The sequence below is a fragment of the Thermobia domestica genome, chromosome 1, assembly GCF_964235325.1.
Source record: "Thermobia domestica chromosome 1, izTheDome1.hap1.1, whole genome shotgun sequence".
NCBI classification, from domain to species: domain Eukaryota; kingdom Metazoa; phylum Arthropoda; class Insecta; order Zygentoma; family Lepismatidae; genus Thermobia; species Thermobia domestica.
Window position 1 is genome coordinate 315,052,009 of NC_137454.1, and position 18,527 is coordinate 315,070,535.

At 36.3% G+C, this 18,527-nt stretch overlaps 1 protein-coding gene and 1 non-coding gene across 4 annotated transcripts in view; one reads left to right on the top strand and one right to left on the bottom strand.

The window, feature by feature from the left end:
- The window catches only part of LOC145662508 (protein DOP1 homolog), a 166,371-nt gene that overhangs the window by 72,838 nt on the left and 75,006 nt on the right, over positions 1–18,527 (bottom strand). For all 3 annotated transcript variants that reach the window (XM_081728179.1, XM_081728162.1, XM_081728170.1), the window contains 4 exons: positions 15,892–16,154; positions 12,250–13,875; positions 8,607–8,799; positions 2,263–2,420 (listed from right to left, as the gene is read on the bottom strand). In XM_081728179.1, the coding sequence (XP_081584305.1) occupies positions 2,263–2,420; positions 8,607–8,799; positions 12,250–13,875; positions 15,892–16,154 (2,240 nt within the window). The remainder of the gene's footprint in view (positions 1–2,262; positions 2,421–8,606; positions 8,800–12,249; positions 13,876–15,891; positions 16,155–18,527) is intronic.
- TRNAT-GGU (transfer RNA threonine (anticodon GGU)) lies at positions 4,280–4,352 on the top strand. Its single transcript has one exon. It is a non-coding gene; the product is annotated as a tRNA-Thr (tRNA).

The window sequence follows — 18,527 nt, forward strand, 5'->3', positions numbered from 1 at the left end:
GTATTGGACAAGGAGGAAAAGTGGAAGAGAGAAAAATGAAGAAAAAAGAATTAAAGAAGAGAAAAGCTGAGAAGCGCCAAGTTGGTTGTCGTGTTGGAATATACGACTACGCAGCGACGTGACAGTGTTAACAGGCTGTAAGTAGATGGAAGTTTAGAGAAGATCAACTTAATGAGACGGGCTGCTAGGTAGAAAGGGAGTAATGAAATGCGTGTAAATCAAGAGAAAAAACTGTATAATACACGAAAAAAATCGAAATGAAAATAAATAAATAATAATAATAATAAATAAATAAATAAATATGGGAGAACGCAGAATGATAAGTGTTTTTGAAAAACTACGTAAATTAATTATAAGTTGCAAAACGAAAAAAAAAAAAAGTACGGATAGTATCCAGATATACGAGGTGCACACCACACGTACGTGCTATGTTCTTCTAAAGTCCCCACTTTTTGTCATTTCAGGAAAGAAAGCAACTGCGGTGTTAGAGACCTAAATCCTTCACCTCTAAGTAGTGCAAATTTTGCTTACTAGATAGAAGCAGTTGAGTCACAATGCCTGAACGAGTTTCTGACGTGTTTCTGATAATGCCCGGAGACATGGACTTTTCGGTTGAAAAGCAACAGGTAATTGTAAAATTCCTCACCGCAGTTAGACGTTGTGCAACCGATATTCATCGTCAGTTGAAGATTGTGTGTGTGTGCAGTGATAGTGCTTCTACAGAAAATATTGTTAGGAAGTGGGTGCGTGAGTTCAAAGCAGGGTGAACGGCGTGAAAGATGAGAATAGATCTGGACATGCAAAATCAGCACCAACTGACGCTAACATTGGCCGTGTTGAAAATTTCATTATGAAATATAAGCGTGTCACCATGCAGGAGATTTGTGATACAATGGGACTAACAATGGGAATAGTACAACAAATAATTACAAACGAACTACGCCTAAAGAAAGTTTCTTCTCGCTCAGTTCCACAAATGCCCAACGATATCAAAGAAGAGTCAAGGATTCGATCAAGAGTTACAAATTTCACACACTCCAGAAGAGAGGGACGAATTTTTTTGGAAAATGTTGTGACAGTGGATGAATCACATATTCCATTATTCAACTCAAAAAGAAAAAGGCAGTTGATGTAAATGAAACACACACATTCACCGACCCCCAAATATTTTGTCAGTAGCATGAAATGAGAATGTGCTGTACGCTATCTTCTGGAATTCTCAGGGAGTGGTATTGTACCATTCTGTTCTGAAAGGTCATAAAATTACAGGCGAATATTTTCGTACAGTCTTGAATCAGAATTTTAGCCTAAAATGACCGAGAAACACCCACAAATGGCAATTTCCTCCTCCACATGGACAATGCACCGCCACACCGTGTTAATGCTGTGACCTCATTTTTGGCTGACCACGGTATTAAACTTCTGCCACACGCACCCCCTCAACACATTTAACCCCGAGTTACTTCTAGTGTTTCCAAACCTCAAAGAGTCTCTTCGAGAACGCCATTTTGCCAGTAGATCATCCCTGAGAAATGCTACATTCCAGTATCTGAAACATCCCCCCAAACATAACTATGCAACGTACTACATAAAATGGACGGAGCAATAGCAACTGTCTATAAGTAAAGCGGGAGTGTTTGTTGAAAAACAGACACATAGGTTAGTTCCCTGTATTTCCTTGTTCTTGGAGATTAGAACGAAACGGCACGTACTCTGGTGTGCACCTGTTAATTACCACCTCCGACTCCACAAAGGAGGGTGAACCATTGAAGGGCAGGAAACTAGAGAAGATGAGAAGATATGTACGAGACAAAAAAGAAGTATTTGGAGGAAAACACGACACAAAAAGAAGCAATTCTATAATAAGTGTTCACGTAGGTCATATTTTATTTCTATTTAAATTATATGTAGTTTGAAAGCTACAAATGGCTATCTTCAGAGCTTTTCAAGCGGAGATATTGCAAATTGGTAGGTTTGACGTGTACGGTCAGTCAGTCCGTCCAAAGACGTTCATTCTCAAGTATGATGTTCACAACTCCCGGAAGGTGTCTGTATGGTTAGAGAAAAAACAGGTGACTCTGATTGACCATTTGTTGTTTAGAGACCGCACGAATTGTTCCAGTTCTATTGGGTCATAGGTTCATAGGAAGCAATTCAAATTATTATTTCAATTGATAGAACTGGCCTGGAAAAGACCAACGGAAGTTAAGTGGTGATCTTACGATCGCCAGCACAACTACGTTTACTATTTCAAATACTTACTTTTTACTATTTGCTTCGTAGCATTGAGCTAGTTTCTCGATATTGTAACAAAGCTGATTAATGACACTAATCACAATATGCGTCAATGACTGTCCCATAAAAGGGAGAGCGGAAGTGACAAGAGTAGTCCAGTGTTGGTGCAAATGTCTCATATGATACTGAAAAAAAAAAAAAAATGAATCATTAAAAAAACAGAAATGAAGACTTCAGTTCAACGTACAAAAAATCATGTCCTGTTGACTAAAAACAGACAAATTCCATGAACAAATTACTTTTATTGTATTGTATAAAAACTATTGTACACTCCGGCACTAGGAGAAAATGGGTATTTTTGAACACAAATCAACCACGTTGGAAATCAGACCAATAATTTCAATTAATTATCAAAGTTAAAAAGATCACTTTAGAAAATTTTATACAGTTCTCATTAGGGCACTTAAAAATGATTAGAATAATCTTACTACTAAAAGAAAATATGATGCAAACGTGAAACTTTCAGCAACAGTAAAAGTAATCTTTTGTAATTTGATGTGTGGAGGTTTTATGATCATTAAAATATCTCTCACCTTTGGTGCTATGGTCCCTGGTTTGATCTCAGGACACGAATTTGTGGTGGACCATCGTGACCGTGAGTTTTCTCGAGATTCTACCGTTTCCACCTACTTTTTTTTTTTTTTTTTTTTTTTTTTTTTTTTTTTTAATTATTAATCATCTGTCTCTTTTAGCCTAAAGGGCATTACCGTGGGACGCAAACCTGAAAAATTTAATTCCAGTTTCTTTACAAGTTGTCTTATTTTCGAAATAACTGTACAACATAGGATGGAAGTAAAATTTAAAGAACGCAGCATTCCAAAGATTAGAAAGTACTTCAAAATATATTAGACAAATTCAATCTGAGATTACGTTTGCTATCAAGAAATACTCAAGAATCGTATTACGATGTCACGGCTTGGAAAAAAGAAAATACATCGATGGAAACACATTTCAGAACATCCAGTACATATCTGGACCAACGTTTACACCAGAACATGATAGCAGTGATTCCAGCATGGCGCCTGTGACACATCCCGAACATGTGATGCATTAAAAAAAAAAGTAATGAATAAATAAATAAATAAACCCTCTTTCATAGCTAGTAACTACACGAGGAGTATTCAAGAATTATTGTCTTTGATATAAACAAGGTTGAACAAAGATTGTGCTTGTAATATGTACTCTAAAGTTTTACAAGTAAGTGACCAAAGTACAGGGCAATGCCATTGATACTGGTCGTGTTCTTCGTGTTTTCCAGGTAGCAAGTGCATCTAGATTGTGAAAATGAAGAAAACCAAAGGGCGTACCGTGATCAAATGCTTCCAGATGAAAGGCCTAGTATTGATGGAGGTATACGCTGATATGGTTAATGTACAGAATGATCATCTGGAAGTTTTTGATCCCGCCATGCACTTCAGTTACAACAAAGTTGCAGTTATTTAGTTCATGTAAATTAGTGATCCGTAGCTTTAATTCTGAGTCTTTCCACTAATTCCGTTTTTCAATTTCCTGTTTACTTTATACATAGACAAACGAAAAGAGTTTAAGGTATATATTTTTCCTTCTAAATGGTGACTGAACATTTCGTTTCTTGCTGCATTTTATTTAATAAAATTTCCAAATTAGTAGCTTTCGTTCATTTCTGCCTTTGTGAACCACGGGGAAGCAAATGGTCACTCTACCACTTGTCTACTGCCGGTTAAATGACCTGACTAACTCCGCTAAATATGGACTAATTGCTTTTAGGTACAGTGGTAGAGCTTCCAATATCCCCGCCCTCTCCTACTTAACGCTTTAGCAGGCGCGTTGGGTTATAACGTACCCCACTGTTAGTCTTTATAATGTGGCAGCATTGTTTCTTTAGGATTTCAACTGCTATTCGAGGTATATATTAATGAAAGGAGGAAACAACCGATTTATTTTACACACCACAATCTTCTGTAGGTGCTGCAGGAGTGACAGTGTTTGGCTGTTCTGGGAGGCGGACTAGGTGGCGTAGTGGTTAACGTATCGGCACGGTATGCCGATGGTCCCGGGTTCGACTCCCGGTCCAGTCAAGCCACTTTTGCACTCTTTGTAAGTTGCTATTCGAGGTATTTGTTCATTGTTCTTTTAACAAATAAGCTGTGCAGTGGAATGTGTTTCATAAGCGTCTGACTGGAAAATAGTCTTCGTTTATTTCAAGTGGGTGCGAACTGGAATCATAATAGCATTACACAAAAATGTCATTGATTCGGAAGTTAGAAGAAATTAAATGTAGTTGGCGGCAATCCTGGATTTATTAATATCGTTAGAAATTAACAATTAAGTAATGTGATATGTATTATAACAGGAAAGTGCAACTAAATAATGTTAAAATGGTACTGCATCAGAAAAATTCATCATAATATATAATGGTACATAAATTTCATTTAGTTGGCAATTCTGAGTATAGTATTACTTATCATAATTTATATATGATATACTATGACTGCATCAGTAGTTTAAAAATGATTCTACGAATGATTGCTAACCCTACACGAAAATAAACATACAGGGTATGATATACCCCACGCGCCTGCCAACGTTAAGGAAATTGACGCGCTTGCTTAAAGGTTAAGAACTAGGCCCCTATTTTCAGTAGTAGCCATGTTCTAATAATTAAAATATTGAAAAACGTAGTACAAATTGATGAACATTCTGTGTTGTCGAACATACAAATCGATAAGTATTTTGTATTATCAAATATTCAAAACTACTTTTTAATACAATAGCAAATACGGATAATTCCTGAAGTACCGAACTTTGAGTTGACTACTAGAAAAAACAAGTTTTACTATAATGAGTCTGGAGTAAGACATGTTCTTGTATATTATATATATATATATATATATATATATATATATATATATATATATATATATATATATATATATATACAGGACGCAAATTTTCAAAGTCGGACGCACTCGCCAATCCCAAAATGATGGTCGCCATTATCTCTCACATACAAATTATGAGAGGTTTCCCCCCCCCCCCTCCCGCAGCCTTTCGTTTGACAAAGAAAAAGATTACATCAGGGCATAAAATTTCAAAACTAGACAATCAGATTCAGGATAATCAATTCTGAATTGAACAATTCATATATATGTTAAAAAAAAAAAATCTTATCTTAAGACTTCATGTTTGTGTAACGTTTTCTCTCTGCACTGAAGTACTAGTTGTCGATTGCAGTTTTCGAATCAGTCCTTAAGTGAAGGGTCACTGATGGAAATTGATAGCAAATCATCCAGTGTTAGTCTTCAGTGAATTCCTATAGGCAGTCATAACTCTGTTGAGACTGCTGAAGCCTCTCTCACATGAAGCAGTACTCATAGGTGAAACTGCACAAAATGTGACAATTGGAAGCAAATTTGAGAATCTCGTAATGAGGTTTTCGATTGAGGATGGGAAACGAGGGGCGAATTACAACATTGTGAAGAGTTCACTTTCCATGTCCATTGTGAAGACTTCACATTCCGGGTTTTCTCTCACTCAGTGACAATTATTTTCGTGCGAAAACAGAAACTGCCTAGCCCTGTGATTTTAGGCAGAAACCATTCCTACTGACTGGTCGCCACCTCTAAATTCCTAGTCGCCAATGCCGACCTGGCGACTGGAAATTTTGCACCCTGATATTTATTTATTTATTTATTTATTTATTTATTGAAGTGTTCATTTGGTAGTCAGGCAATAATAGTCCAGATTAGCACGTCACCAATTCTATTATAAAAATAATTCTCTATAGAACAGTTTACAAAGTTTCTTTGTAAAAATACAAAATAAAGTGTTTCCAAGTAAGTCCTTAGCACACGTAAAGTGGTTTTGAATGATGAAGATTTAAGTTAGGTATGTACGGAACCCTTTTGCTAAAGCAGCCACCAAGGTGTGTTATTAAAGGAATATAGGTAGTCTGTAGCGATTATGAGAGACGGCTTGGTTTGTAAGCAACCTCCTTCGCCCAATGCGGTCCCCAGTTGTGCGTTGTAATTAAGGATCTCCATCGCCCATTGCGGCTATCAGAGATAAGGTAAGATCTGGGTCTCGCTTGTCCAACGCAATCTCAGGAGCAAGTGTTGTAGGTTAATTGATCAGTCAAGAACTGATAGTTTGGTCCTCTCCTGGTGCTCTTTTATGGATGACTTCTGGGCGGTTCGTCCATCTTAGTTTCCTCCGCACCATCCCTGAAAACATCCTAGCTATCCTACTATTCAGGTATAACACTCAGATATGACAAATCAGAAATAGCAAAACAACTCTCGAACAACACCTGTGATAATCACCTTATCAGGGTGGCCACTCATTTGGAATTTCAAAATTCCCTGACTTTTCCAGAAATTTTCCCGGTTTTTCAGAAAATTTCTAGAGAGATCTAAAATTGGTATATATAGGAACCTTGGGCAACTCAGGGACACGAACCCCTAAATTCCAGTAAAATTATTGCTTTTAATAATTCTTTTGTGATTCCAGGCCCCCGGGCATTTGTTCCCTATTCCCCCTCCCCTGTCGCCGGCCCTGCAAACCCGTAAACCATTATTAAACACAAATCATGTGAGTTATACGGCAAAGAAGTCCATGTGTTAAGAAAAAGAATTACTCGAAAACATGGTATTTTGATCCAGGCCCATAGCTAGGGAATGGCCAATGGAGGTGGAGCCCGCACCCTGCGACAATCCTCAACTCCCCTGACTGAAATTTTCATTTCTTTTTTAAACAAATATATGTTTAAAAAATAAGTAGTCAATAATTCTTAAATTCATTTTCTTGGAAAAACACCATTACAGAATTTACATAAAATCGGTTTAAAATTGCAAAATTCAAATCAAGAAACTGTTCTACTCATTATCTACTTATTATTCGTTAATTTGCAATCAAATATTTCTCCGGATTTAACAACAAATATACAATACCTTCACCAGGTGTGCTTATTAGCAACCTCTGTCATATTGCAGTACAAGGTTATGCTATCGTTCTTTGACGTCACAAATGAATGGAGAGGACAATTATGGAGCTACCTGTATTAAGAAGTAGCGGACTTCGGTCTAGAAAGCCGGCATTAACAACTTTAGGTAGGCCCGGGTCCCAAAGGTTTTGTCGTGCCAGCAGTGGCGTGTGGTGGTTATGCAACCGGGGAACAGGTCGACATAGATGAGAAATATTGTGTAACAAAACAACGGAACTGAAGTAAATGAGCACTATTAAAATGTGCTTTTAAGAAATCAGAAAAATTTGTTTGAAGCTGATTTTTTTTTTTTAAGAACAATAGTACATGCAGTAGCGGAATTGGATGTAAAAACTAGGGGGGAGGGGAATGCCATTACTTCAAATTGGTGGTCAAAAGCTCAAATATCTGTAAAAAAGCATGGCCAATTAATCGTGTGGCGCAAAAAGTACTGCCGCCACTGAGTACAAATGCATGTGGAATCCACACAGTTTTTGATTCCACATAGAAATACACGCATTAACCAAAATTCCACACATTTTGTGGAATTCGACACACATTCGGAACTCTTCCGGCAGAAATACTCAACTATCATTCAGCCTTTATATTAATCACGTGACCACCAAAACGGGATGCAGGGGCGCAGCCCCGAGCGAATTCTGGAAATCAAGCAGCCATCGAACTAAACAAGTGTGTTAATTACAAAATGGTCCCGATTTCGCTCCAGCTCAATTCATGGGCAGCACTAAATGACAAAAGAATATGAAGAAAGTATGCGCAGCCCAAACCAGCAGAGCTAGATAAACGAAACCTGGAAGGAAGGAGAAATCTGGGGGCGAAGCCCCCAGCGACCAAAGCTATTTTGTATATAAATAAACCGGCTAAATGGCTAGGAATACAGCAGAACGTAAATTTTCTCCCGAGTAAAAATTCCATGTTTTTCATCAAAATTCCCTGACTTTTCCAGAATTAAAAAATTCCCTGACTTTTCCCGGTTTTACAGGTTTTCCAGGTGAGTGGCCACCCTGCTTATACGTCGTCTAATTCTAAACTACCTACAATAACATCACTTGAAGCCATTAACAGTTTTGACTGCTATTTACATGTTGTTTACCCTCATCGGTCGCCGGTTTACCAAATGCTTCCTACCGCTTAACAATAAAACATGTCTCAACCATTTTGAATCCCAAATATAATATAAAAATGGGTTTTTCCGTTTATTGCAAGGGTTTATCATATGCTCACAACCCTAAGGATAGAATTTAGCAAGGAAGGCAAATATCCACCATTCACTTTTATGAGATTGGCCACCATAATTTCTTTAGGCAAAAGTGAGCAAATAAGTACTTACCAACTTCAATGCACTTGTAATTGAAGCCAGAAACATCGGCTGTTGTGTAATGGGTCTTCCTGGGTGGTATTTTAACTGGTGAGTTTGGGTCACAAATTTTAGAGTTTTCATAGTTTCTTTGGATGGAGCATTCTCCAAGTCACTTTTCTGTTGATTCACTTGATCTTCCAGCATAATAAGAGAAAGAAGCAACCTATAAAAAAGAAAAAAGGAACAACTTAAGCAAAACTCATACAAAAGGGTAAAATACGAAATTTTAATAAATCATATGAATATCGATTTACTGAATTCAATTTCCGTAATCAGTGATTTTTTTTTAAAGAATTTTACAAGTGCAGTCTTTACGTAGTAACCGTTTCATTTTAAAACGATGTTTCGTGCATTGCCCATTATCAGGTAAAATGGAAACAATGGACTCAATAACAAAGGTAGAAAAGGCCGTGACGTGAAGATTTTGACCATAATAAAGCTAACTGGAACTGAAAGAACTACGGTTAAGCAAAAAAAATTTTTTTTTTTGGTTACAGTATTCAATTTTTCCTCGTTAAAATTGTGTTTCTTCATGTAGTTTTATTAGTTCTTAAAAATGTATTATACTACTTATGTTGAGGCCCAAACCTGATTTCCATTATGTTCATAGGTATTTGGTTGTTATGAAATTAACAATAAAATTATTTTTAAATGTTTGACTTTCAACAATCACAAGGAAATTCAAGGAGATATTCAGAAATCAACGAAAGCAAAATTTCTGATTTCAATGACTGAATAAAAGCAATAAAACTTGTATGAAAATACACATCCGAAAGCAAGAAATTAATATTTAATTTGCTGCTTTTCCAAATAGAGAGAAACTGTTAAAAATACAAAACAAATTATACATAATCCAACAATTAGTTTCTATAGGCAACCCCACTATTCTGTAAATATTTTCAGCGAGATATTTTTTCAGCTGTAAACGTACAAAAGCGAGACCAGATTTCAATTTCCCGTCAATCCAGATTTATCTTTTCATTATTATTTATTAATTTTAAAATATTGTTCCATATATACCGGGCTTTCCAACCGGTGTATCGTACAGCCTCATGCGTTGGGTCGCGATATTTTAGAATTTAAAAATAAACTTCATATCATCCAAAAAAATTAGAAGACTTTATACGACTCATTTTATGTTTACCATAAAATCTTCAATAATAAGTTAAATCAATTTTGTAACAGGCTGCAGCAATCAACGCCCGCAACGGCAGCAACAATGCTTAATTCTAACCTAAATTAGTATGTTGCAATGTCATGGGCTTGCAGTAAAATGCGTCGTCAATTAAAACAGGAGTAGGAATCACTAGTCTAAGATTTACAGAACAAAGAATACTTTAAATAAATAAATAAATTTCATGACTATTTATTAAATCTGTATTAGGTTTGCCCAATCCTTAAGGTCTCAATGTATCGAATCTGATGATGTATCGAATCTCAAAAAATATAATATAATAACACAGGAGCAAAAAAATGAGATCCTAAACTTTTCTTCGAAGGATCCACTTCTTCCTGCTCTTCCAAAACGAAACTTATTTCTACTTAATATTCCACAGTAACAAGAAACAGTCCTTACCATTAAGTTTATAGTTAAATACAAATTGAAAAATGAATAGTCAAAGCTATGAGTAAAATAACAACTATCTTAATCTCTAAAATATTTGATTTCATTACTTCATATATTCGTCTGATATCACAAATTTTACCGAACGGTAAAGATATTTGGTCTAGGAATTAATTCGTGCGGGTGGACAAGAGATGGCGCAACGAACGGAGCGTCCCACAGTTCCGTGTATCCACACATGTGTTGCAAACCCCTGTCATCGCGTATCGTTCGTAGTATAGGGCAGTGGATTAAAGCGTCAACAACACCAGTTTGTAGTTAAGTGAACATGGCGCAATTTGTGCCTGATAAAGTGTTTTTGCGGGGTGTCCTGCTGCATTACTTGAACATGCAGAAAAGTGCGACTGAAAGTCATCGTATTTTGGTGGAAGTGTATGGTGACCATGCTCTAGCTGAGCGAACGTGTCAGAAGTGGTTTGCACGGTTTAGAAGTGGTGATTTCGGCTTGGCAGACCAAGAGCGAGCTGGACAGCCAAAAAAATTTCAAGACGAAGAATTGACAGCATTGCTCGAGCAGGATTCGTGTCAAACGCAGGAACAACTTGCAGCAGCATTAGGCGTTGATCAAACAACAGTCTCCAAACGCTTGAAAGCCATGGGAATGATTCAAAAGATGTCACATTGGGTTCCACATGAATTGAAAGACAGAGACGTTGAAAGACGAAAAACCATTTGCGAATTGCTGCTTCAACGACAGAGCAGAAAGGGGTTTCTGCATCGAATTATTACGGGTGATGAGAAGTGGATCCATTACGAGAACCCTAAACGAAAAAAGGCCTGGGTGAAACCAGGTGAACCAGGCCCATCACAACCAAAACGAGATATTCACTGTGCAAAGGTTATGCTGTGCATATGGTGGGATATGAAAGGTGTGGTGTACTATGAGCTGCTGCAACCGGGTGAACTATGAATGGAGAACGTTATCGACGACAATTAATGCGTTTGAAGCAAGCTCTGGCCAGAACACGACCAGAATGGGAGAACAGACATGATAAACTTATTGTTCAACATGATAACGCTCGCCCACATGTCGCAAAACCGGTCAAAACCTATTTAGAAAATGTCGGATGGGAAGTTTTACCCCACCCGCCGTATTCACCAGACGTTGCTCCTTCGGACTACTACTTGTTCGATTGCATGAACAACGATTTGATTGGACAGCGGTTTACTTCTTCAGAAGATATCGAAACATGGGTCTCTGACTGGATCGCTTCCAAGGATGAGGACTTCTTTCGCCACGGAATCCGTACATTGCCTGACAGATGGGCGAAAGTGGTGGCTAGCGATGGACAATATTTTTCTTAAGGTATTTATGTATTTTGTGTTTGTACTACAGCTTCAATGTGTGCGTACCAACCGCACGAATTAATTCCTAGACCAAATAAGATAAGATAAGATAAGATAAGGTAAGATCGATCAATCAATCAATCAAATAAATAAATAAATAAATAAATAAATAAATAAATAAATAAATAAAATAGAGTATCTACTGCACGATTAGCGTATGCTACTTCTTGTTACATTAAGTGGCATTTACTGTCTTTCGACGTCATGTACTGGAATGAAGAGCTGGAAACTATTATTTTATTTACTGTTATTTCATTACTTCAGAGAACTATTGTGAGATAAACGTATGGTTCGTGAATTTATTACAGCGATAATTATTTGAGTAGGAAGCCACAGTCACCATTATCTTCAAAAGAATTGAACTGTAACCAGCAAAAAAGTGCTTCAAATCTACAGGATTTATTTTCTTAACAACTTTAAAATGAGTGAGTTCATTTGAATACTGACTGCTGGAAGCTATCACAAACCATGTACTTTGAAGACACAAAAATACGTACTCAATACTGACTCCACTTTGTGGCAAGTAACTTGTCATTAAAACCAGAATACCTATGACAAAGAATTACAGATTACTAGTCGATAACTATTCCAATCAATTAATCAAGCGAATTAAAAAATATTGATTTCTTTAATTACACTTACCTCAGTAATTGAACCTGGAACCCTTCTGAATGGTCAGATACACCATACTGACATTTCCGTGGAACATTCCCCGCTTCTCTTTGGGCCATTTCATTGAAGCGGATAATTTCTTCTGTAAACGTTACTTCTTTCTCTGAATTTGAGTCTCTAGTCCTCATATTATACACACTTGATAGAACACAATGTAACACAACTTTCTGCACTTTGCAACGTATCAACATGTCACTGATATATGATGCAAATCCCTTCCCACTGTCTCTTACGATAGGTATTAATTCAGACACTATAAGCATCAACACCTCCGCACTTTGTAACTGAACCTCACGATTCCCAACAATTTCTTCATCTGTTAGCCTCATTTGGCCAAGATTAGTATAGTAACTTCGAGCAAAATACAAACAAACAGAAATTAGTACTTCCAAATACATACTACTACGATATGTACTGGCAAAGTCACTGCTGATTTCCCCATGGAAATTCTTCCCAAACACTGATTTCCTGTGACGAACTAGAAGAGACTGGATCTCCGAACTCCTACTTGTTCTCGAATTACTTATACTAGTTGTTGACACGGCACACAAGAACATACGAGAATTGGTAACAATTAGGTTTTTTAAAGTTTCGAGGGTGTAAAGAGTTCTCTGTGAATCATAGACTTGACAATACAATAATATATGAGAATGTAACTGATGAACCGATAACTTTTGCTGTTTACTATCCTTCAAATCTCCACCATTACTCAACGAAAGGCCCTCTTTATCTTTCTCTGACAAATTAGGCTCACTCTGCGAGCATCTATTAACAACAATTTCCAACACATCATGCAAAATGCCCTCCACAACCTGAATGCTGGTGGAGCTTCCTTTCGACTCCTCCGACAGTGGTCCCAAATTTTCAGTGGAATCTGTCACATCACTATTATAAAGATTTGCAGTCGATACTTCTCCAGCCGACCAACTGCGAAGAAGAGATTCATTAACAGCTTCAAAGCCAGTAGTGTCGGAACCTATAGAATCACCATCGTCACAACCTAAATCTTTCTTCAGTTTGTTCGGGTCAAATCTGGTCACATTTTTGAAATCTGGTGCGCTTTTGCTCATTGATTCTTCAAACTCTTCCTGACTACTTTCGACATTAGCATTCATGAAAGGATTCACGAACAAAGAAATATTTGACTTTAAATAATTTGAATCATGGAATGTAGGAAAATCAAAATCTTTAATGTAGGAATTTTCTGTTATGTAATGGCTATCATTACTATCATTAGCTAACGTTGTGACGGCGAAAATCCTTTTGGCTTTCACTGGATTTCCCTTTCTTTCAGTTATATACGAATCATTTGAAACATGATATATGATGTTTCCGTCTACTGAACTAATAGCATATATTTTAGCTGTGCCATCCTCGGCTTCGTTACCATCTTTTGTTACTACTGTATTGGAATGTTCAATGCTTACGTGAAGTACGCTCAGTCTTGCAGTAACGGGGTCCAGTAACATTAGAAGTAAAGGTTCCAATATTCTCGCTATATCTCCTCGTAACATCGCATGCAAAAACCAACTCTGTGCTTGAATCTTCAGAGGGTTGGATGGTAGGCGAAGATTGTCCAACATTTTCAATAAAGATCTGAAAGTAATAATAATAATAATAATAATAATAATACATTATAAGTAGCTAACTGAATGGTCTGAGGAATTGGTAGGCTTATCGATACACAAACCAATCTCGCAAGTACATCCTATCCTATTACATTCAACTAATATTACTATCACCCATCTACCTAGGAGCTGTCTTTCTATTATTCACTAACTCATCTTCCTAGTTAAACGGCTAAATTGTTTCAAATTAGAGAGATATCACTCATACAGAAAATAAACGCTGGTCGTTGGGATTTCTAACAAGGAAACGGTGACATAAAGTTATTATGAGGCTTATGGTTTATATCGTTTCTTATTTATTACCGCTATACCTCTTCTTATTTCTTATTGCTGCCCTAACTTTTATTAATTTAGCTTTGAAACATATGGCCAATGAAATGGAATATAACGCACATAATGAGATGAAAAGGATGGTTGAGAACCGACTGTTGTGGCTGCAATGAATGGCTTTTCTTTTAGGAACGACTGAAAATTAAATATTTTAACTTTCTTTTCTTTAGAACACACAAATGAATAATAAAATCTAATCTAAACACATTTCATATTCGTTCCTTAGAACAAGACTGCACATATGTTGGATAGGTAAACATAAAATTAAGTGTTTACTAATTAAAGTGAAGTTAGGTCTGGGATTTTCACTCTTGGAAGTCCAACTTCTAAGTTCAATAGGACAAAATTTATGAAATGTAATTGTGTATATATATATATATATAGATAGATAGATAGATAGATAGATTTTCAAGTTATAGGATTCTCAAGAATGAGAAATACATTCATCACATCATTCATTTATCAGCTCAGTGAAATAGTACTCAATGAGGAAGGAGCCAGAGATGCATTGAAACAGTTTATATTAAAATTAAGCTAAGATGTCTTTGTTTCTTTAAATATTGAACATGCATCGTATACAGGGTCCTACTGAGTTTCATTTTCAAAATTCCAGTATAGTCAGTATAAGTCAAAATTCCAGTATAGTCAGTATAAGTATCAGCAAAATTCCAGTACCTAATATAATGATTTTTTAAAGTTCTGTAATTGTTTCACCATTAAAAGAATACTTTATTTTTAATAAATTTAGTTAGCCTTGATTTTTTGATATATACAATGATTTTTAACATTTTTTTAAAGGGCCTTTCAACTCCCCTCACAGCCCTCCACTCTACCCATTGCTTTAAATGTCTAATTACAAAATGTACAACTCTTGCTTTGTAAAAATTTACAATCTCAATGAATATAAAATTGTTTCTAAGACTATTAAAACAATTAAAAAAAAGTATTGTTGACAAATTACCAGTTTCATGATTGTTCCATTATGTGGACCAAAATTCCCCAAATATGTTGATTTAGAACCTTTTTGCTATAAACGTGCAAATGGGAGAATGTGGTTAAATTCCCCGCCGTTCTCAATTCATCTGTTTTCCCAACACTACTCCATACACACTAGTACTGTATGAAATTTAAATAATTTTAATATAGTTTACAGAATCAAGAATCAAAGAGATGATAATTCAAGAGAGAGAGAAAAAGTTCTTGAAGTGTTGCAAATATTCCAATTATATGTGCCCTCCCCGCTGGTCAAGTGCGTCTTTGGTGCATATGGTCCTGGGTTCGATTTCTGGTAGGACAGCATCGGAATTTGAACATATTGTGATGGTTCGGACTTTAAACTGTAGGTCCACATCTCACATGGACTTGATGCTGAAAGGAGTGCTAAATTCCAATCCAATCAACTGTATGCCCAGTCGACTAATCAGTAATGCTCCTGGATGGCCAAGAGGATGGTGAGCATCTTTCTATAGACATAGTGCCAGCTGCGATCCCAGTAAAACACAAAACTTAGACAAAAGCTCGAGTATTGGGCAATATAACAGATTCCGTCTAACAGCCTATAGCTGGAAAAGATATTAACTCCAATCAGTCAATCGATAATCAATAACGCAAATCTTACATTATATTACAGCACTAGAAAACGACATATACTTACTTATCAAAGGTTCTGTGGTTCCTGTTAATGCCAATTTTATTTTCAATCTCTCGACTCAAATGCCACAAAGTCGAAAACCTCTGAAAAGATTCCATGATTTTTTGAGGATTTCCATTCAAATCAGTCAACGATTCTCCAATCACGTCCTCGACAATGTCCGAGTATGGTACTACATTATGTAATTGATGCAACAGCTCAACACACTGCATGTGATACGCAGACGGAAGACTACCTAAATGATCCCAGAGCGATGATGCAATTTCCTAGAAAAAATATATATGTAAATTACGATTTCCTCTGTATTTTATTTTGATGTTCTCTATTAGTATTATTTTTATTCTTTATAACGCACTAAAGGAAATCTATGTACAAGGTGTTTCAAAACAATACCGACAACGTGGGGAGGTGATTCCTGACACCAAGATGAGACAAAAACTATAGACCAACCTGGGTGTACAAATGCTTCCTTTCGGAGTTACAGGCTGCCGAAAACATGAAAAAATGAATTTTAAAGGTCTATAGCTGCAAAACTATGGGACCTATCGCAGTTGGGTCAAGACTTCACTTAGGAACTACTATGTGCCCTATCCAAAAATACATGTTTCAGAATCCTAAGGTACGCACGCAAACTCGACTACGGTAGGTCCCATAGTTTTGGAGCTATGGACCTTTAACGTTCATTTTTTCGTGTTTTCGGCAGCCTATAACTCAAAAAGGAAGCATTTGTGCACCCAAGTGGGTCTATGAAAATTTGTCTTATTTTGATGTCAGGAATCACCTCCCAAACGTTGTCGGTGTTGTTTTGAAACACTCTGTATATAAAAGTCGTCTTGAGTGAGTGACTCATCAACACACAGTCAAACCGCTTTCACTCGGAACTTGAAGTTCGGATAGAACATACGATTTCTGACGCAATATCATTAAGGATTATTGAAAATTTGACAGGGAAAGGGAGACACAAGGTGGAAATTATCATCTGCGAATTCTCAAAGGTTAGAGACATGAAATTTGGCATATATGTAGACTTCTCATTTAACATAATAAGATAAATGTTTCAGGTTTTTTGATATTTGACCTATAAGTGAACAAGAAGGGGCGACGATTATAATCCCTCTGTACAAAAATACGTCCTGAGTGACTGACCAATGTCCAGACCACAGCTAGAAACTTGAAATTTAGGCAGTGCATAGGATTTATGAGATAAGATACCAACAAGGAACGATTTTTGGAAACTCGACGAGAGGAGGAGGAAATAGGGGTCGCAATTATTATAATAAAAATGTCCGTAGCTCGGAATCTCGGAAGGTTAGAAATATGAAATTTGGTATACAGAGTTCTCATTTAAAATAAGGACACGTACAAACAGTGTTTTCTGATATTTGATTTAGGGGGAAAGAAAATAGGTGGAATTTTAATTATTCATAAGATGTCCTTACTATAATAAGAGGGCCATACCTCAGAATCTCTTAACATTAGTGGCATAAAGTTTGGTATTTGGACTTTTATTTAAAATATTTTAACAGTGTTTCAGCGTTTACTGATATTTGTCCTAGAAGGGAAGGAAAGTTGTGAAAAGAAAGAGGGGTGCAGTTGCAAACAATAAAAATGTCCATATCTCGATTAGAGATATGAAATTTGGTGTCTGACCCTTCATTTAAAATAATTCGTCACTTTTTGATATTTTCCTAGAAGAAAAAAATAACATGTGAGAAGAAGAAAAGGGATCGGGGTTGCAGTTATTATAAGATGTATATATATCTCGGAATCCATTAAGATTAGAGACATGAAATTTGGTGTTTGCGTTTTGCATCTACAATAACTAAGCACGCGTTTCAGCGTTTTTAGATGTTTGACCTAAAATGGAAGAAAAAGGAGTGCAGTCTTTCCTTAAGATGTCCATACTAGACACGTGGATTTTGTGCGAGTCTTCAAGTTCAGAGAATTCTGTATGGAAAAATGTCGAAAATATTGCCCGCAGAAACACAGGCTCATTTGCTGCTAAACATGTACTACAATTTAATTAGCTATCTTACGAATTAGACAGTAGGTTTTATTATACAAAACAATACATTTAAATGTCTATTCAAAAATGAATGGTATTCGTATTATTTTCAATTCTGTTTATAAGCGAATACTCGATCCCATGAATTACCTTAGATTCAGATAAAAACATGTCGCTACAACTCACCTGTAAGACTTCCACATTAGAACAAAACAAGCCAAGAAATATTACCCTATTTAAGAAATTTTCCCAAATTTCTACTGTATATTGAATTCACTTGCACAGCGGAGCTTACTGAAGACAAAATGAGACAAAACAAAAATTTTGTTCTCAATTTAAGATATCCAGATAGTCTAGATGCTTAAATGTGTACATAGTCAAGATGACGGAGGGTCGTTGCCTTTCATATCCTTTGCGTGTTCTTTTATTCTGGCTAAAATATATCTTTTGATCATGTCAATTTATTTAATCAAATTAAAGTACGTATCATATATCAAATTGATATTTCAAAATGTTATTCGGTTGTAACGTAAGTTCATTTCGAGAAAAACTACAAGGAGCCGTTAACACCGTCCACTTCTAGTTCATTCAATGGATGCTCAGGTAAATATGTTCTACAATTATTTAATATGCA